This window comes from Manacus vitellinus, unplaced genomic scaffold (assembly GCF_001715985.3).
Source record: "Manacus vitellinus isolate BGI_N305 unplaced genomic scaffold, ASM171598v3 scaffold_22_pilon, whole genome shotgun sequence".
Lineage (NCBI taxonomy): Eukaryota > Metazoa > Chordata > Aves > Passeriformes > Pipridae > Manacus > Manacus vitellinus.
In genome coordinates this window covers 2815584-2837205 of record NW_021939632.1, presented here as the reverse complement: position 1 = coordinate 2837205, position 21622 = coordinate 2815584, and the positions used below count along the sequence as shown (strand labels likewise).

The 21622-nt window shown below is 43.7% G+C and overlaps 1 protein-coding gene across 2 annotated transcripts in view; it reads right to left on the bottom strand.

Moving 5' to 3' along the window:
- Positions 1-4720: 4720 nt before the first annotated feature.
- SLC12A8 (solute carrier family 12 member 8) overlaps positions 4721-21622 on the bottom strand; it is a 46849-nt gene continuing 29947 nt past the window's right edge. The window contains exons 6-14 of one of the 2 annotated variants that reach the window (XR_001920627.1): positions 20508-20595; positions 18945-19032; positions 15665-15811; positions 12212-12776; positions 11151-11248; positions 8760-8877; positions 7494-7713; positions 7165-7225; positions 5126-5145 (exon numbers count right to left, since the gene is read on the bottom strand). Coding sequence is in view for 1 of the 2 variants with exons in the window: in XM_018072479.1 (XP_017927968.1) it covers positions 4980-5145; positions 7165-7225; positions 8760-8877; positions 11151-11248; positions 12212-12776; positions 15665-15811; positions 18945-19032; positions 20508-20595 (1331 nt within the window). In the remaining variant the exon portion in view is untranslated. Of the gene's footprint in view, positions 5146-7164; positions 7226-7493; positions 7714-8759; positions 8878-11150; positions 11249-12211; positions 12777-15664; positions 15812-18944; positions 19033-20507; positions 20596-21622 lie in introns of both variants that reach the window. The other variant, XM_018072479.1, reaches the window with a different exon arrangement.

Genomic DNA, 21622 nt, shown 5'->3' with positions numbered 1-21622 from the left:
TTTCTGGGGGGAAAATAAATAAATCAGCCACTCAAATCCATCTGGAAAGAAGCAATTCTAAATTTCTGATTTATTTCTTCAAGAACCCTTTTCATCCAGCCCTGGTTTGGAGCACATCAAGGAAAACCCAGACATTTTAGAGCTGAACAAAACACTTCAGAGTGTTAAATCCAGAAAGAAGCCCCCAGTGAAGTTTGACACTTGGATCCAACAAAGTTACAGGTGCTCTCCTTGACCACTCAGTTTCTGGGAGCACCTGTGCTTCTCCTCACTCTTGCACAAGAGGGACAAATCCCAGCTGTGAGCATAAAAAGCATGAGGGTACAAGCATAAAAATTATGTGGTAAAAAAAAGCCAGGAGGAGCAGAAAGCAGAAAAGGAAGGAGCCTCTCTTGTGCCGTACGGGTTTTAAAGTGATTTATTTTTAGCCTGCAGTTTGCTGCTAGAGCCTCTCATCCGTAGCTTTTAAGGCTGTTACTGCTGAGGTCTCACCTTGTCTTAGGTTTAAGTGATGCTACGGCAAATCTGGGTCGCAGCAACACAGCACTGCGGAATATAACAAGTCCATTATATACCATTTTTGTATGGAGTTAGCAAATTTATAGGTAGTCTACAAAATCTTCTCTCTTTTATCCCTGTAATTGCCTTTTCTAAAATTCACCAGGCAAGGGCAGTCGTTCAAATAATCTCCATTTCCCGCTAACCTAAATGTTAATCCTAGGCTGGCTCCCGTGCTTCAGCAAAACTCTTCTGACCTTGCAGGTGTAAGTATGATGCTGTTTAAGAAACTCTGTCTGTCTGAATCAGAGGCACATGGGCAAGAGAATACCAGCTCATGGGGCACAGAGAGCCACCCCCTGCCTAAATTTGTCCATGCACAGGAGCATCATTTCATATTTTGTCACCCTTCTTTGCTACTTCAACAGTATGGTCACAACTGTCTGCTGTGAATAAATGACCATGGGAGGTGTGTGATATTTTGGCCACCATACACAACACAGACCATCCAAGGAAACTCAAAACTGATCAAGAGAAGTCATGAGGAGAATAAAAAAAAAGACAAGTTTGAGCTAAGATATGGATTTAAGCAGTGTGATTCATTCTCCCTGTGCAGACTCTTAATGGGACACAGATCCACGTGGATGACAATTTATACCAACTGAGGAGCTGTCTCCTAATGCCAATATCACAATAAAACTTCACTTTTCTTCTGCCCATTCTTAGTCCTGACTATTTGTGGTACAAGTCTTTTGAGGCAGAAAATTCTGATTTTCGGACCTGCTTAGTGCTGAGGGGTCACAAATGCAGCATGAGCTTCTAGGCAATACTGCAAGGCAAGTAATAAAATATTTATCCTCAACTGCCTTCTATCCTTGTATGCTCTGCAAAGGAAACCATCAAAAGCAGAGCCACAAATTTACAGTTAGAATCTTCAAAAGGAACAAAACAGAGCTGCCATATCCACATCTCCTTCGAAAACATGTTTTCACCCCTTGACCCATTGCAGAACATTTTAATTTCTTACATAATAATAACAAAAAGATCAAATTTCAAACCCAAAGGAAAATAATTATAGATGAGAAAAAGGTTATGTGGCTTAGAAAACAGGAAAGCCTTTCCACACTGACATTAACAAAGCTGCAACCTTGACATATAACAGGACATATGATGCTCAGAGCCGGGTCCCAAACTCACCTTCAGGGAACCTGAAGCTTCATGAAAGCCTCAGCATGTGCAGACACAACTTGGCTCTCGAGGGGGTGAAAGTGGCACATTACCACTCATAGAAGCAATCCTCACCTACATTTCTTCCCTTCAGCCACTAAACATGAAGCTAATAAACTCCTACCCCCCTAACTTCACCCTTTTTTTCTTTTTTAGAGTGCTACTGAAGCTACAGCCATTTTTGACATGACACCACGATCTTTAGCTGTACAACTGCTTTCTTTCTTGCTTGCTGGAAAAGCTTCCTTGATGTGCAAAGCCCTGCGTACCCACAGGGCCTGAACTTGTAGAGTCTCCAATGATACGCAGAATGTGGTGTGGGACTATTGGTGCTAAAACAAGGCTTCCTGCCACTCTTACCATTAGCTATGCCAGAGTTAATGCTCTAGGAAAGATTAGCATGTCCCTTTCCAAGCACTAAACAGGAAAGTTGCTATAATGTGTAATGGCAGCGAGGAAATCAGCCCTGTGTGATGCATTTCTCCCTTGTGGATGCGAGGGGAGGGAAGGACCAGTGCCTGTACTTACCAGGTAGTGGAGGGAGCTGGTTCCTGCTGTGGTGGTAGTGCCAGTGGAGAGGTGGCAGAGTTTCTCCAGCAGCAGCACGTGGAGCCCAATGACCAGAAACCCCTGGAACAATGTGCTCTGCAGAGCATCTCCTCTGCTGCCACGTCCCAAGAGCAGCAATTGCCATCCGGTACCAATGCCAGCCCTGTCACCATCTTTTTCCAGAAATACCAAGGCATAACCCATCCCTGCACCCCAGACATTCCCTCACTGGGCCCCTCCACAGCAGAGCACAGTGCCTTTTCCAGCTGCCAGCAGAAGCTTCATCAGTCCACAAACACAACTGAAATTGTTCCAGAGGATGCTCAGATGCAAAGAGCTACTGGATGGTGCTGGCAGAAGGGGACAGCTGCTGCACACTTAGTCAGCTGAAGGCAAAGCTGCAGGGCCTCTTCCCAACACTGCTAGACTAAGGGAGACACTGTTTGTATTTCTGGCCCATCACACCCCAGTTTTGGGGATGTGCAGGGACTGCAGAGTTGGAGAGGCAAACACTCTCCACTAGGTCATCTGGTTTCATCCTGTGCATCTCCTCAGTGAGTGAGGTACACAGCCCAGGGACCTTTCCCCACTCTCCCTCTCTATCTCCTGACTGATGTCTTATTTTAAGAAGGGAATTAAATTTTTTAGTAGCTAAAAAAGAAGTTACCTAGAAATTTCTGCCCATTAATCCCTTCATGTCATGCTCTGGGGTTTTCTTCTGGTCAAGCTACAGAGAAATGCAGGGCTGGGCATTCCTCAACCTGAAAGGAAAGGCACTATGCATGTGACTGGACTTTATGAAATGCTAGATTTTTACAGTAACAGCATTATGGTTGGGTATGAAACTGTAACAGAGATTGTGTTCAGCACCATGCAGCTTGACTGAGGAGTGTTCAGTCTGCACAACAGCAGTATCTGCCAAGGTCAAGGATGATACAAGCACAGGGAAGGCTCCCTGGAACCACTGGTCCCAGGAAACCCAGGGGAAGCTTCAACACCGAGCCACATCCACACAACGGATACAGTCCCTTTGGAAACCAACAGCAAAAGGCAATGGAAGGAAGGAGCCCTGGAAAGAGTGTTTCCAACACTGAATGACTGACATGAGGTGACTCAGAGCTGGTCACACAAACACAACTTCCTTCTTGCCTCCATTGAGATAATTAAGGTTAAAAACACTTAGTAAAAGACCTGTGACCTTGAAAAATGAGTATGCTTTCTGCAGTGTGCCAGGGTGGCTCTTTTCCTCATGTCAGCAGAAAGCCTCCTGTTCATCCCTCTGTGAGAAAAGTGGAAGAGCCAAAGCTGCAGCTGGGTCAGATCATGAGATGGGATGGAGCATCCCCCCCCACCTGGTAACACCAGGGCACTGAGCACAGGCAAGCAGAACGGTGCTCAAAGGCATTGAGTGTGCCCAAAGAAAGAACAGAGAGCAGTTCCTGGCATCTCAAGGTTTTATTGCACAGAAGGAGAAATAAATAATCTAAAGGCTGAAATGATCAGAGATGAAACAAAGTGAAAGGCAGTGATTTCCCTCTCCTTGTAAATGCCAAGGTACAACAATATTACACAAGTGATGTGTGTTGCTGGAGCTTGCCTCAGCCCAGAACCCTCGCTCGTGCCTGTGTGGGTCCCTGCCAGGATGGCTGCCTGTAGGCAGGACAGTGCTCAGTGGAGGGTTTTTTCCCTGAGGAGAAGAAGCAACAGTGATGAGAGGTCCAGATAAAATCTCACTCCCCCCACAGACACTGCCCATCAACCCTAAGATGTGTTTTGTAAATCCTGCAGCACCTTCAGCTGAACTTCCCACATCCCAAATCATGGCAGCAGGAGAAACGGCTCATTGTGGGAGCTCACTGTGGGATGGACTTTAAGCAAAATAAGCAAAGATGAGGCTAAACTTATTTTGTTAAAGCACTTCTGAATCATCTACCCCTTCAGCCAGGAGATGCTCTATATGGGCACAGTTATGTTGTCAGGTCTTAGGTTTCATATCAGCAAGCATGTGGCAAATCACTATGAACAGCTTCTAAGACATCATTTCACAGTTATAGGGAAGAGGTCATTATTCTGCATTACGGGATTTAAATGTGCAATTTCAGTTGTGAATCCACTTCATAATCTTCTTGCACTTGCCACTGATTCTGGCCTATTGTCTAATGCCTTAAAGTACTTTCTAAGACCTTGGTAATTGAAATGCTGAGGTAGAAAATTACTGTATTACAAGCAGGGAAATTCATGCTGAGGGGAGAAGTGAATTGACCTGGAAGGTCGCATCCATCTGTGGCACAGCTGGGAGTGGGGTGCTGGCTCCTGCTGCCGAGGTCACCACTCCCAGGCACAAAGTGTCTCTAGTCACCCAGAGGACATCCGAAATGGGGTGTTGTAAGCTTTTATAGTGGCAACGGTCTTTAGACCTCAATAGGGCTTATAATTGAATTCTTTTAAACAGTTATATTGTCCTCAGAAACTCATCACTCCCTTTGACTAGCCCTTTCATTTCCAATTTTTCCCTCAGTTTGGGTAAGATTTGAAGCCCAGCAATGTTGTAGTTTGCATAAACAAACAAGCTTCAAATACATAAATAACTATTCACATTCTTTATGCATAAATTCAAGTATTTCACAAGGCACCGCGGCACCCATTAGCACTTCTAAATGCTTTTTGAAGTAATGGATTGATTTTTTTTTTTGTATGTGTGTCCTTCACTGGAATTGGTTTCCAAATTCCTCTCTGCTGATGAGCGAGGACTGGTGATAGCGGTCCCGCGAGGCGAAGTCAGCGTTCTCCTCGGTGAGCTGCCTGGTCTCCATGCCAACTGTTGCAAAGGATGGTGTCACTACAATCTGCTCCTTGGGAGATGGCCTTCTCCTGCAAACAGAGAAGTAGAGGTGCCTGCATCACCCCTTGTTTGTCATCCATTCCCAGCCACGCTCTCGGCTGCGCAAACAAGGCAGGGTTCTTCGAGAAGAGGCTAAATCCTTCCAGGTGCCCTTTGGAGGCAGAGAGCTAACCTGAAAGAATTTTTATTAAAAGACACACAAAAATTGTACTCCCTTCCCCCAGTAAACATAGGAAAATATACATTTTCTTAACAAATAAGTTTCATCTTTGGATGTTGACTACGGCAAACACCTTCTACACTGTGCAGGAGAAGAAGGAGCATGAATCATTTCTAATGAAAAACACCCTTCTTATAGTTTCCGAAGCAATAAGAAAAATTACAGTAATTTTTGTAACTCTTTTTAAATAAAAGGGGAGATTTTCCTGCAATCTCTTTATCCCAGAGGCTGATTTTAAGAAAACCTGATTGCACATCTTTAAATCCAAACTGCAAGAGCATACAGCACTGACTAAGACTTCGTCAAGCACTTAAGAGCCTTAGAGGTGTCAAGAACCCTTGTGACTCAACAGGAAGATCTCCCTTATTCCTTTTCATCCTTATGGCCTCAGCCTCCATGTAGATAATTTTTGGTTGATTTTAATTTCACATTGACTGATTTTAGGGCTTAGTTTGATTTTTCTCTGTGTGCTTTAACCATCTAGTAAGTAGTAGAGTGAACCTTGCCAACGATCTCTGAAACGCTTTCATTTTAATATTAAACCTCTGCCAGAGATTATTTGAGCAACCTAAAGGATTCACTTGCCACAACACAGTGCACACCCTCTGCACCCCCTCACCCCTCTTCTGGGTAGTCTGTCTGACCTGGGCTCTCATCCTCTAAGGCTTAGGTAAGCTGCAGCTTTACACTGCTGTGAGAGGCAGCAGTACCTGTGTGAACAAAGCTATTCAGGGCAAGAGGTGTGGAGGACAGGTGGGTCTTCAGGGACCCAGTCCCATACTCAGAGGCATCCAATGGTCTGGTAGAGAGAGGGATGGACGTGATGTGGGACAACTGTCTTGTCTGTTCTCAGCCTGCCATGGAGACCTCTCAGGGAGGTCCCATCTCCCCTGGCTTCTTTCCCTAACCACCTCTGTTACCAAAAGCATGTGGCCATGTTATAGGGACTGTGGGCAGAGGCAGGAGCTGGCAAGACAGACATGGGTATGTGCCAGTGTGCTTAAACTGTGCTGGACTTTCATTTACTTTAAAGGAGCCACCAAATTTGCACATATAATGCATGGCAGCTCATGTTGTGCAGTCCTTCCTACAGTGTTCACTCACCCCAACCAAAAAGCAACCAAATCAACTGAGAAACTCAAAGCCATTTCAGGTGGTCACAACCTGCTATGGGAAACCCAACATGATGGAATTAATAATTAATAGCATCAAAACACATTAACAAAACTAGTTAATAACCAACCAAACAAAACCCTCAAGGTCTTCTGGGAATCAAACGCCAAGACAATGGACTGCAGTCCCATGCAAACTCAATACTGAATGGTTCCTTCACCAAAGACACTGTTTACTGTATTTATAACTACTGCAGCTTCCCCCCCAAATTTCCTCTCTGAAACTTGAGCGCAGCTTCCATGTGTGCCAGTTCCACCACTACCATAGTAATTCGCTTTCAGTGAATGGTGTGTGGAAGAGATGGAGCGTCCAATTTCTCATTTCCTGCCAGATTTTCCCACTCGACCTGAGCCATAAAGGTTGAGCACAGACCTTTGGGGTAAGATAAAGCTTCAGGCACCAAGATATGATCATCAGCTGACATGCCTACACACAGAGCAGCAGAGACTCCACTTCCCCACATCCACAGCATGTGCCAGGCTAATGAGACCAAGCAGCTATTTTTACCATTAAGTAAGAATAACTTTGAGTATGCAAGAAAGGGTAGGCAGCCTGCTTAATAAGCATTCAATTCTTCCACCCCTCTCTGTGCACATCAGTGGGTCATGGGAACAATGAGGAACATGTTGGTCACTGCCAAGTGACTGGTACCAACCTGCACAAAGTGATCAAAACCGACTTAATCCAGCCAAAGAAACTGAAATTTGCTGCTGCTCCTATGGAGAAAAGGCACGAGAAGTCAGTATGCTGCTAATTCTTTCCTAAGAGCATTACACCACTCAATTTTTGCATAGAATCTCAAACCAACATGCTTGTTATTAACTTGCAAAGATTTTGTGGTGGTGAGAACATTCTTGCAGTTTTCCTACATGCTGTGGCTTTTAAACACTTGTCAAGAAATGAACCCAAGCTATCTCTTCCCAGCCTGAGAGCGTGTCGAACCCCAGCAAAGCCAGAGCAAAGCATGGACACCCACTGCAGTACCTTTTCCTCCATGGACCACTCAAGGGATGGGGAGACTGGAGAAGCCATTCAGCCAACCTCAGCCAAGGCAGCTGTGGTCTCACCATTCATTCCCTCTTGTCTGACCCCACAGAGAGCTGGCTTAGCATATTACACCAACACTTTTTTTTCTTTCTTTTTAGTTTCTCTGTAGAGTTAGTTTCCTGCGCTGGCTCCCTGCAGGGGCAAGGAAGTGCTGGAGCTGGAAGCAAAAGCAGCAGGAGAAGTTTGTGGTGAGGGACAGAGAGAACAGAGACCTGTCACTGCCTGCTGGATTTGGCTTAGGCTGCTGGGGGGGAAGAGAGAGAAGAGATGTGTCAATCACAGGGCATTTCTCCTCTCAAGGCCTTCATCTAGCCCTTAATCCAGAGCATCTCTCAGACCAGTGTCTCCCAGCCTTTCTAGACAAAAGGGTTGTTCAAACCTTTGAAGAACAAACTCACCAGAAGCCTTGTGACCACAAAATAATGTCCACTTATAGCCAAGTAAAAATCAGGTTGAACTTTGAGTGTTTCCTTCCAACATTTTCATTGCCATGCACTATTTGTGTATGTATGTATGTGTGTATGCATAAATAGGTGAGTATGCCCACACTGCCCTCCTTTAGACACGCAGAGCAATGCAAACCCCTCCAGTGGCCTTGCTAAGGAGCTATAGGCTCTCATGAGCTGCTTTCTGAATGTGCTTCACTGTTTTAAACTTGTTCAAGCTAATCACATGCACAGAGCCTTCTAATGCCCTCTGCCTAAAAGTATTTTCCCAGATTATGTTCCCAACACTTTCAATGTGTTTAGTTCTGGAATCAAAAGGCTCTCTTGTTCCACAGTTACAAATGCTGAGATTTAGTGAGATACTCATTTTCCTTAAAGCTTTCTCAGGTGGGTTTAGATTGATTAAGTTTATTAAAACTAATTTATAGTGGATTTTTCTCATTGCTGTTATACATTTACAAACTGCCACCCCCATTAAGTCTTAGTATTAGTATCTGGTTTTGCCATTTAAAGTACAATATAATAAAACAATAGGCATTACGTTCAAACTATCAAACCAGCACTAGCTATAGTTATAATCCAATAGAAAATTAAAGAGTCAGAGAGAAAATTTATTAAAACTAGCAATGAAACAAAACCTCATCATTCACCGTGTCACCTGCATATTAAACACAAGAGTCTCAATTCCTAATTAAGTTAAATTAAAGCTTAATGAATTTTTAAGCAGATTTAATAATACAGGGGAAAAAATACTCACCAAGGGGAAGTCCTGGGCTCACTCTGCCAATGTAGAAATACAGAATAACTGCTGCACCCAGGCTGACCAGGGTGTAGATCCACTGAATGACAAACGTTATGATGAGGGACACAATTGCCTGTTGGAAAGACATGGTTTGGGATTATCCCAGAGTCTGTAAGGTAATATGATGTTGACAGTCCTTTTTCTGCAAAGCCCAGGCAGCTTCACTGACCTCCTGCTCCAGCAGAACTCTCTGTGGGAGAACTGGCAGTGTGGTGCCCAGGAAGGACTGTTCACATTCAGACACAGCCCAACACTGACCAGGTCAGCAGCTTATTCCTCAACCTGGCAAGATGAGCATGGACAGTAACTCTTAACAGAAACTCTTCAATAACTGAGGCAGTGCTGGGACTTTCAAGTTGTTATGGGAGCATCAGGAAATGCACTTCTTTTTTTTTTTTTCCCCCAGAAATGCAGCATCTTGGTGTTCAATGCATGTAAAACCAGTGCTTTGATGGCATCGTCACACCTCGTTCTCAGGGTTTTCTTGGGAGCCTTGTGTAAGAGACATGTACAGGCAGGCCCCAGGATACAGCCATTCGGAATTATCCTGATGAGTGGGTCCTTTTAGGTGTCTCCTCCTAACGATGTGCTGGGATGGGCACATGAGAGACCCTCCTTGCACAAGACCTGCTGCACAGCCCAGATCCTGCCCGTGGGAGTAATGATGCCACCTGCAATCACATGGGTGGATGGATGCCCTTGGGCATTGGTGGCTGAGGCCAGTGGTGCAGCAGGACCCCTGAGGACCCACACCATCTCCTGCCTGGGAAAACAGCCCACAGCGAGTGGCTTTTGGCCACACAGACAGCATTTCCACCTACTGTTATCTGAAAAGATTAGGGTATGTCATGGCTGAGGGTTCCTGGAAATGTTCCCATGATACAGAAAGCCTCATTTGGTCTCACTTCTAAAAGGTGACAGCACAGGTTTACAGTGTCATCTTCAGCAGCATGGAGCTTCAGAGAGCTACCCTGAGTCCTAGAAGCAGTGTGGGTCTCTGCTTGGGCTACTCCAAGAGAAGTATCCAGAGGCTCACCAGCTCAGAAGACAGATTTGGCTCAAGTGGCATATGAATGGGGTAGCATCTCCATGGGTGAGATTAGGAACAGCAAGGGGCAGCATGCAAAGAAAGAGCTAAATGAGTCCCGACTGACACGACCAGTGAAGCACAAAAAGAGAGGGCAGAGGGGAGAGGAGTCAGGATAAATAAACACACCTGTTTTTTGCTTTTGTGTTTTTGTATTTTATCGTTGAGCTTGTCCCAGCTCTGCTGCAACCTCCTCCCAAGTCTGACTATTGACAGGGAACCAAATCTGCTTTAATGAACACATCAGTCATCTCCTGCAAAGGCAGAGAACTGAATGCTCTGCCCTGACATACACTTGGGAGCCACATTAGTTACCAAGCCCAGAGGTGGCATCAGCACACAGCCTCCTAAAGATGACATCACTAAAGAGGGGCCACCACATCCAACCCACCCCTGGTGCTGCAGCCTGGTGGGACCCCTCATAAGGACCTGGCTGCAGGCAGCAGCAGCAGTGAATTTGAAAAGCATGTATCAAACTCCATCTGAGGATTAAACTAACAGGGTCTGGTGGGTTGTTTGAGTGGGTTTGTTACATTTTATGCACAGCTATGAAATCCTCGTCCATGCAGCACAGCCATATGGTTCATTCATTATGCATATCTGACCCTTTCCCTGTCATCTGCCCAATAATCAATCTTCCCAAGATGAATTTAAATGTCTTAAATTTCTCAGCAGCTTGAGACAGAAGCTATTTATAAATTATTTATTCTTTAGAGTAACATACTGGAGGAATGCTCTACTTTCCTCCCTCAAAAGATGGAATTTCACAGCTGGGCTGCTGGAATCAGGAGGTCAGCACTAATGAAACCCCACCCCAAGCTTGCAGAAAATGGCTCATAAATAAAAGCAACACAGCTTTGAAGCTGATGTCTCAATCCATCCCACAGCAAGAAAAAGCAGGCTGGTACACAGTGAAAAGACGGACACTGATCTTTTTCCTAGCCAGCCATGCATCTTTAAAGTTTAAATTACAGACTTTGAATCTGTACCTTTTTGTTTTGAGTTGGGGCTTTTTTGTTTGTTTATTTGGGGGTTGGGGTTTTTTTTTCCCTCCTGTTTAATTTGTCATCAGGTTTTCTCTGAATTTGAACTGCTGGATGCATGGTACCTTGAGTACTTTAATTCAGGTATCCTGGAATACTAGATTCAAAAGCCATTTTTTTAAGTACTGGAGTGTATTTTGTGATGATTTTCCTTCTATTTTCTACAATCACAAACCACTGCTCAAAAAAAAAAAAAAAAAAAAAAAAATTACTTACAATAGCAAAGGACACCCAGTGACTGAAAAATCTGGAGTAGAAGGCTTCTGGTATTTGCTGAATTCCCAGCTCTGGATTTTGTTGCTTTATAGATGTTTCTACAGAAAAGAAAAAAAAAGATTAGAAAAGAGCTATAATGTGGGGTCTTTTCTTCTATTTTACATTACCAGATTCCAGGAACCAAAGCAAAAATTTTAGCTGACTGCTGAGTATGACAGAGTTCACCAAAAACTCTAAAATGAAAACTGAAAAGAAGTGCAAGAAAAAAACAAAAAATGTTGCCAACTCTGGTACTGAGTCCATTTGAAGGCTACATCTGTCTATCTCTGCCTCAGTTTCCCTACTTCGTGAAATAAGAAAAATAATAGTTTCTTCCTCAGAGGGGTTTATGAAGCTTCACTGACTAATGCTGATGAAACACTACAACAGTGGGAATGAGAAACTCCATGCAAACACACTTTATCAAATACCCACAATCACAAACAGAACAAATTCAGACCCTCAGTTATGGATGTTGAATTACAGAGTCCAGTTGTGGCATTAGGACCACTGAATTTTGATAGCCTGAGTTTTAGACTCACATGGCTCCATTCCTCCTAACCCACACCAGGATGAAGAAAATCCCAAGATACACTCAAACCCTTTTTAATGTACAGCATTAAGCATGTCTCTGTAGAATTATGAGTATATAGTAAACAACTCAACACTAAATATAGTCCTGCCTGCTTTCCTGTGATTAATCTTCCGTAGGAAATCGCACTGGAACTTCTCCTGTGATGCATTGCAATGAACTCTACCTTCACCTGGAATAAATGATATTATTGCTATGAATCACTGAATGACAGCCCAATATAAAGCTAGTTTCACGCCTGCCTTCAGGAAAGCACTGGGAGGGCCAAGGTTATAAACCATTCCCTCTGAGCTTGGAGATGTCTGTCTCCTACAGCCCTTAGCCTCTCCCCTCGGGCCAGGGAGCATCATCACTTCTCTGCAGAACTGTTCCTCCTGCTCCAGCATCCCAGGTGTGTGTTGGGCAGACACAGTGGGTGAAGAACACTGACCTGCATCACTCTGACAGCCCTGCTCATCCAGGTCCTGCTGGCTCTCGCTGTGGGGCTCCGTGGTCTCATCCCAGCTGTACTGAACTGGGGCAGCATCATGATGGAGATCCAGGAGAAAGCTGTCTTGTAATGTCTGCTTGGCTGGCTTCTTCGCCTTTTGTTTGGCCTTTCGAGTTAAATTCTCAGCTTCTTCTTTTTTGCAAGTACCTGGCTCACTACAGAATGGTTTAAAAATCTGGTCCATGTCTTTTTTGAACTCCAGCAAGGTTCCATTTGATCTGCTTTGAGTTACTCCATCTGCTGCACGGCTTGAGGGCTTGTTGAAAATTAAAGGTTGGGAAGAGTGAGCAGGTCTAGCAGTTCCCATCTGGATCTCGTCAGGCTTCTGCTGAATATTGTGGCTCAAGGAGACAGAGAAATAGCAATAGTCTACAGCAGTATATGTCAACATGTAGTTGATGGTGACTATGGGAGCAAGAACATTTACTTGCCCAATGAAGACAAAAGCCACAGTGATGAAACTTGTTAAGAAAATCGCAGCCACTGGAGTCTTGTTGGGGCCTTTCTAGTTCATAGATAAAACAAAATTACATTTAAATTAATAACCATGAACCTTGCCATGAGGATTCCCCACTTGCTCAGTTGCCATGGGTGGTTACCTGGGTTGTCTGCAAAGTACCCTCTTAGTCATGAAATACATACATGCATGTGCAAACAGAGGCTTACAGGCCTAATAAATTAAAGAATAGGCTGGAAGCCAAAAGCTGTTGAGCTCCCACCTCATCCCTGAGCCTTACTCAAGCTTTGTCTTTGGAAAATTCATCCACTCTCACTTGTATCTCCATGGTAAAACAATGTCATTAAAGCAGCAATAAACCTTCAGAGAGATTTGCGGGGCTTATGGGAAGTCTGGCAATAAAATGTGTTAATAAGAGTTAACTGTTCATCTCTAATTATTCTACAGGACTCTGCATGGCTGCCTACCCCAAAGGCTCCTGTATACTGCCCTTGGAAAGGCTTTGACTGCCACGGTCAAGGAAGCTCTGCCTGCACAGAGCGGTGCCACCTTCACATCAGCAGCTTCTGGCCCTGCCCTGACACACAGCTGAGCTAAACCCATGGTCTGCTGAGTCTCTGCACATGGGGTTTCCCTCCTTTAACTCACCCAAGCTGCATCTACCCAACAGCAGGAGGAAAGCAGCAGTGAGGTTGGGCAGGAGGGATGCTGGAGGGTGGGAGTCAGCCCCCAGCAATGCCAGGCGTGTGTTGGGAAAGCAGGCAGCCAGGAGAAACATCACCTGCTCCTCTCCTTTGGGAAGGGGTGGAGGCAGGGAAAGGAGGAGATAAAGAGAGAGAAAGCAAAGAGCATTAGGGGTGGAAATACTTCAGCCTTCAGTTCATGAACTGAGCCCAGGTCTAACATGCCCTTCCTTGGACCAGGCACCGTGTTGCCATTTTGCCACCTGAGAAGCCTATGCAGGCTGTGTAAAGACCTTGCTGGAAAATATCTTACAAAATATGCTAGGTTTTCACGTACTGCATTTACTTCTTTAATAAACACACAGCTCGAATTGAAACTATTTCTATTTCCTTCCCTCTTATTTATTAGCAGAAAGGGGGACCAGTTCTGGACCGTTACATCTTTTCAGAATGAATAGAAATATATCTCTGGGACAAAGGAACACAGATCTCAGAAAGCATCTTCAGTATCAGAAAGATGTACTGAGATGGGGAACAGATGGAATGATCTCATGATGCCTCTGGCTTGGGTTTAACTCTACAGAAAACATTTGTGTCCTTCCCATCAGCTGAGGTTTTGGTGACCACACTTTCTTCAAAGAATAACTGATGTGGTACAGAAGGGTAAGGACAAATTAGATGTATTTACTCTCCATAAACCAAATGTAAACAATTTTCAAGGTGACAGAGAGAAGAAAGGGGCAAAAGTGATCTGTCTTTGATTTCTCACCTCTTTTTGAGCCCTTCCCATCAAGGCACTCTGCCTGGAGTTCACTGCAGAAAATTTGACAGAAAGACAGAAAACTATCAGAGCAGAGAGGGAATCAACTTTCCAGTCACCTTTGATAAACCACTGAGAATTTCACAAGGGTTGCCAAGTGGAGAACAGCCTGTTCTGGGATCACCTGAAAACTGCCTTCAGGAGCTGGAAGTTTTTGCTGTTGTTATTGTTCCTACTTTCCCTATAATTATTACTATTTATTATTATTGCTATTATTATGACTTTTATCTTAGCAAATTACTTTGAGAAACATAAAACAGTGGATAGAAAATTATTATATTAATAAACATTTAAATATTTTAAAACATTCATAAATACCACTATTGTAAAATATTTTTTTGTATTTACAAGGTGCTCTGGAGGAGCAGAGCACCATAAGGCTTTTCCAGCCACTCCACACACAGTTAGGTATTGCAGGTTATTGAGAGTCATGGAATTATTTTCTCCCTCTCCAGAATAATGGAAAATCATAAGAAATTGTTTGCTCTGGATGTATAACCCAAGACTACAGTCCTTGGTGACTGATACCTTGACTGATATCAGTAGAATGACTCATGAATGAAGATTATTCATGAGGACAAGGGAAAAGCTTTTTGTCATATTCCAAGCAAGACTTTGTTTGAAAGCATATCTAAAGCTTAGATGTCCCCTAACTTAACCTTTCAAATTTATTCTTTGTTTTTATTTAATAGTGTCCAAAAGGCACCTTATCTTACAAAGAAGAGTCCTCTTCTCCAGTGCACAGAGACTGAATCCACAGCACCATGACTAGTCACATCCTCAGCTATGAGGTTACCACAGAGGACAGGAACAGCTCAAAGAAAGTGTGCAGGAAAGAATAAGAAAAAAGAAAACAGAAAAAAAAGGTAAACAGACAGTTACCATCCATTTCACCAAGTGTCAAGACAAAATTTGAGGCTTCTGCCCTGGACAGAAGGCAGAGAAGAGCTAGGTACTTCCTTTGGTCATGGTCAGGATCAGCACCATGTAGATAAGGTGTTTGCAAAAAATATCCAACAGGCAAAGTTATATCATAAGTGGCTGTTTTACTGTGGACATCTTGAAGAAGTGGGTCAGAGGGAGGGAGGGAGGGGACCTCAGGAACAGCTGTCCATGTGTGGCAGGACAGACAGACCCAGGCTGGGGCACAGAGGCGGGTGAGCAAAATGCCAGGGAGAAGCAGAGCTGCTCCTGCACAATGACACACCCTGTGGGAGGGCTCAGGGCAGGGAAAGGACCACAGGCAGCTGGATGCCTTGCTTTTTTCATGAAACCACCCATTTCCTGGCTTTTCTGCCTATGCATAGGATACTGGATCCTGAGCCTTCCCCTCCTTGCATTTCACACATCCCTCATCTCACTCTACAGACACATCTCGGGTGCTTAAATTCAGGTGAAGTTTTGACAGCAATCGCAGAGAAGGGATGACTAACCCCATGTCCAAGGAAGGTGAGCATAGGGATCACATTCTCCTGGGCAATGCACTGCAGGATCCTCGGTGCTCCATACAGCCCTCCCATGCAGGAGGCCAGGGATGAGATGTACAGCCCTAGCAAAAACAAAAAACCCACCAAGGATACCTGGAGGAAGCAGAGAGAATGCAAAGTTGATTATATTGTCCTTTAAAGACCCCCGAGCAGTCTTAAATACACGTATTTTAAGAGATCACATATATTTTGTAACATTGTTAAATGAACAGAGAGAGCCCTGGGAAAGCAACTATTTAATTGGTCTGTGGTAAAAAGTACAAGCAATTAATACAGGAAAATTATCCCATAAAAGTAATTTAATACTGAACATCCTGTACCGACAGAGACATTTTACAAGCTCATATCCAAGAAATTCTTTGTCACTTGGAGCAATTGCAGCAAAGCTGCAGCTATTAGATTCCCCTTAAGTAACTGGAAGTGAGTTTATTTCAGGAGAGATCACTTATATACAGAGCACATCATACAGGAAAAGCTGCCCAGGCTTCCAACCATCCAAAACAGGAAGACAAACCCCTGCGTCTCAGAGGGGAAAACCAATCCTGAAAGAAAACCCACAGTAAAACCAAATCAAAATTGCCACTTAAATAAATGGCATCTCAAAAAACATGCTCCAAAGGATATAATACAATGACCTTATTTTCCTGTCTTCGATGAGAAAAGAATTTCCTTTGGCCAACATGAAACTTTAAAAAAAAAAAAATCTTTAAAGCCATAGTGCTAACAAGGCTGGGTTTAGAACTGGTTTCTGGAAAGCATCCTTTCAGTCTGGGAGTATCTCCTGCAGGCATGGAGGAAAAGGAAAGGCAGTTCTTGGTCTGTCACAGAGAAGCAAGGACAGGGGTCCCTCTAAGCAGGTCCCACTGTCAAGAGCTGCAAGCACAGACAGCACATCTAAAAAAGCCCACCCAAATACACAAACCCCCACAATATGAACATTGTGAAAGAAAGCTTTGAAATGGGAGTGCTCCTTGCACCACTGTGTAAGGACATGGACAGTCACAACTAAGGAAACTAAGGTCTAGGGTCACCTGAGCCATCCCCAAGTCCTGCAAGACCACACAAGTCTGACAGCCAGCAGCCAGGCACAAAGAGCAGCAAGGCATGGGGGTAACACCAGCACTAAGGCCAGGCAGAGAGAAAAACCCTGCCCATACTCCACTGAAGCAAGTGCTGGAGGTGCAGACAGACTCTGCAGCAGAGAATGCCAGCAAATACAGGCGCCCTGCATCCCACATGTCTTTTGCTGTCACCCCTCCTGTCAAGGAAAGAAGGTGAAAAATGAACACTGGTTCTCCTAGGTTCTGCCCCTGTTGAAGTCAGGTGGCACATTCTTTATTAGAAGGAATTACAAAAATCCACATGGCTAAAGATGAGTCAAGCAACATCTGGCTTTTTCCTGTCTATGAAATCTGCATGCAGCAAAAAGGAGATTGGGTAAAAAAACATAAAAAGTTCATTGTTTGGGGAAGGCATGTAAAATCAATGTCACAATCCAGAACTGTACAAACTTCCTACCACAACATTGCCTTTCCCCATGAAAATCCACTTGGCTTTGTGAATTTTATCTTGTGGGACAGAAGAAACCTGAGGCAAAGATGAAGAGATATCAGCTGCCATTAGACCAACAGACACTCAGTGGGAATCTTCCCTTCCCTCCCCTCTAATCCTACCCTGCTCTGAAAAATACTTGGAATAAACAAACAGTTGTGCCAGACATCATATATTATTTTAGCTGCTAAAAATGCTCGCATTTAAATGTGCTACTTGACATTCAAATCAGGGTTAGAGGGGAAGAGTCCCTTTCACTGAGGCTGATGAAAGGGTTTGCTGTGGGTTTTGAACACAGGGAGTGTGAATATATTGCAAGGAATTGGCACTTGGAGCTCATTAGAAGTGAAATTACTGAATCTCATTTTTATGTTTAAAAAGACAAACAAATATTGTACCAAGAGAAGCAGCCAAGCACTCGCTCACCTGTGAGTGACAGAAAGGGAGAGTTTGGAGGAGTAATGATCTCCCTCCTCCCTCTCTCCGATGTAATTAAAATCTAAAGCAGTTAGATAGCTTAAAGAAGCAACATGAATATTGGGATTGCATATTTGGTTCATTCAGTACTAGGGAGACAAAACCTGAAGAAGCTTTTTCTTTTTTTTTTAGGGGGGGTGTGTTTGCTTGTTTGTTTTTTATATTTATCATTATTAAATATCTTCTCACTCTTTACTAGGAGATTTTTCATCTCCTCCCTAGGGGTTTTGAAGTTAAAACACAGCTTTAACAATCTCTTTCTCTTCAGCTGATTCATTTAAATCTGATTCTTTTTGTTACTGCACTTTTCACCCACTAAGTCACTGATGAACAAAGAGGTTGCCTTACAGAAGGTAGGCTCATTCTTTTTTACCCTGAAACAGAGATTTTTTTTTTTTACCTTAGCAGGAAGTGGCAGAGCCCCACCAACAATCTGGAGTTTATTTGGGGGGCTGGAAGAAGTCTAGAGCTAAAATTACTTAGAAAACAAAGCCAGGGTTTTAAACTGACATTTTAGATTAAAAACCATGTTACAAATCAAATAACACAAGCTTCTCAACTTCAAATTAATCACAAGAAATTGTGTCAAATACAGTGAGCCCATGATTTTGGATAATACCAAATAACAGAAAATCAGCCCTTTTATATCCCATTCAAGGTAAGACAATGGCACACACCAAAATCTTTTACTCTCCTTTTAAAGGCCTGCAATGGTGAGACGTAGCATGTTACACTACAAACCTCCCTCGTGCACAGACACCCGTGTGGAACGTCTGGAGTTTAATAATCCTATTGCTTGCCCTGCAATTACAGCCTGCTAGATATGGAAATGTGAGCTTCGCTTGACTTAGTAAAGATAAGCAGGGGAGTTCTTTAGAGATTTCAATTTGGTCTAAGCTTTCACACACGAGAAAGGATACACTGAATAAAATACAGCATTTATCATTAGACCACATTAGCATACTTTAGCTCTTAAAGCTATTGCTTGGGTGATAATGCCAAGATTCAGCTGGTGAATGCAAAGCTATTCAAATCAATTGTACACTGGGATTTGCAATAGGGAAATCCCCCTGAATTTTAATGAGGGATGCGTACCCAAATTCCTTAGGCTTTTGGAAAATTCAAGCGTTCAGCAAGGCAGATGACAACCTAAAAGCACCACTCTCTAAAACCATGCTGGGTTATTCGAACAACTTACCTTCTCTGCTATCATGAAGTCATAGCGCAGTGACTGGCGGGTACAAATGGCTCCCAGCAAAAAAACAAAGACCATGTACAGAAACCACCTGCAAACAACAAAAATAAACTTTTTTTTTCCCCCAGTAAGACAAAGCCATTGAACATTCTGCTCACTAGGAGAGCCAGGAGACAGTCAAGTTGGGTCTTGGATGACTCTGCATGGTTCCTGCATGATTTAGCTTCAGGGCTAAATTTAATACTGGTCCTTATTACCCACTATGATGTGCCAGGGACAGCTGCAGCAGAACTGTATGGTACCCCTGAGGGGAAGCCACCAGCACTCTTGAGGTGTGCATGGAGAAATATCCCAGCCCTGGGGACATACCTTTTAGTAGGGCCTGCAGCAACAGGACAAAGGGGTAATGGTTTTAAACTAAAAGAGGGTCAATTCAGACCAGCTATAAGGAAGAAATTTTCTACGATGAGGGTGGTAAAACATGGGAATAGGCTGCCCAGAGAGGATGCCCCACCTCTGGAAACATTTAAGGTCAGAATGGATGGGGCTCTGAGCAACCTGATCTAGTTGAAGATGTCCCCTCTCATTGCACAGAGGTTTGGCTAAATGGCCTTTTCATGTTCCTTCCAGCCCAAACCATTCTGTGATTCTGTGGTTCTGCAGGTACACAGGTCCCCCCATCCAGCAGTAGTGTTACCAGCGCAGCCAGTCTGCTCTGCAGCCTCGGTTATGATCCTTCTCTGGGGTCTCTGGCCCTTCCAGTACTCAGGTGGGGGGATAAGTTAGTCTGTCTGTAAAGCCCAGACAGCAGAGATGGGAATCACATGGCCATGAATAGCTGGGTATCTGTTATGCTCCTGCGTCCTGTGGAATCCCCCCACTTAAAACAAGCACCAATTTCACCAGGAATCCTTCCAAATTTTGAAGATCCTTCCTTCCTGACTGAACCTTGGTACACAGTTAAAAGCAATAATTTCAAAGGTAATTTAGGTGGCAATGAAAGCAGGCAGGAAAACCTACTGGGGCGGGGTGTTAATATGTAGCAGTACTTTACTCCTAGGAAGTTGCATTTCTTCAGGGAGAGCATTACTTGGCTTGGATGCAGGGCTCCTCTGTTACCCTGGCCTTGCAGGTGGGTAGGTCATCTCACCTGTCTTGGCCTCATTCTCCCAGTAATAAAAAATATAAATTTTTAATTATTATTTTCTATTTATATAGAGAAATAAAGAAAAAAAACATAAAAGCCCCTCTGAAATCAACAGCAATAAATGACAAAATCACACACCCCAAGCCTTCAAGAACTCTGCATCCCACTCTGGGACAGCCAGGCTGCAGGAGTTCAACCATTCCAACACCAACACACATTCCACCCAGCAGAGGAAGGACATTAACAAAGATTTTCTCTAACCCACCCAGACTACGTGGTGGTAATGGATGATAATTTGAATGAGAGCCACACTTTAATTTTCCAGATGGCTGAGTAATACAAGGTCGATGGAAACGTGAAATGGATTGGTCACACCCAGGGCTGTCTCCAGAGTAAATTTTCCCCGATCTGTGACTTACGAGGTGCCAATAGCAGCCAAAGACCCCAGAGGGATGTTGGTGGGAGGATTCCGGAGATCTCTACTCATGTCGAACCCAACCATCACACCTGTATTTTGCAGACATAAGTGCAATTTAGAGTCAAGAGAAGTTATAGTACATATAATACACATTAAAATATGTAATATAATTTAATCAATCAGTTCATTGATTGATTCAGAGTAGTAACTGTATCACTTCATTGCACTGCCACACAAACGAATACTGGCCCCCATGGATTGCTTGGTAAGAAACTGTGCCTTTCATAGAACCAAGCCACTTCTAACACATCAAAGAACCCTTTGTCCAGTTTGAACAACGCTGGGCAGGGGAAAAGAAACAATATCTGAACAAAACCCATCTTATCTTAATACAAACCTCACAGATGACAATGTAGCCCAATTGTTGAAAAGAAAAATGCCAGTGTTCATCACAGCAGCACATGTAGCAGGTGGTACTACCCCCGGACCAAATCCATTACAGGTCCCTGCATTCATGGGGGACAGCCACCCTTACAGAACAGCCTGTCCTGTCCATGTTGAGTGATGATCACATGCACATTTAGCAGAGGGAATAACAGTGCTCTCTGCACGTAGGTGGCACCTTCCAGCCAAGGGATCTGCTTTGGAAGTAGGCATTATCTCTACTTTCCAGATAGGAAAACAGAAACACTGAGAGGGCAAGTGATTGTCCCAGCGTCACGTAGAAAACACATGGCAGGACTAAGAATAAAGTACTGAACTGTTATTTTAGGCCAGAGTACAGGGTATTATACAATCAGGGAGAGTCCTTAGCCTAAAAAATTACCATCTAAAGACGCAAGAAAAGGAAATGGGATGAAGTAAAATATTAGAGCCTCCACATTAAGACTAGAAACCCAAGGTACAGAGTGGTTAAGAGGCTTTGTCCAGGGTTGAAGGAGGAGTCATACCAGCCTTGTCACGTTATCCCAAAAGTTTTCCTAGAAGACTGTAGGTATCTGCTATAAATAATAAATAAATAAATAAAAATCTGTGATTTAAAATCATGACGAGAATTGGGACAATTTGAAGGCAGGACCAAAGAGCCTCTTTAAGATGTGACTTCTGCCCATCACC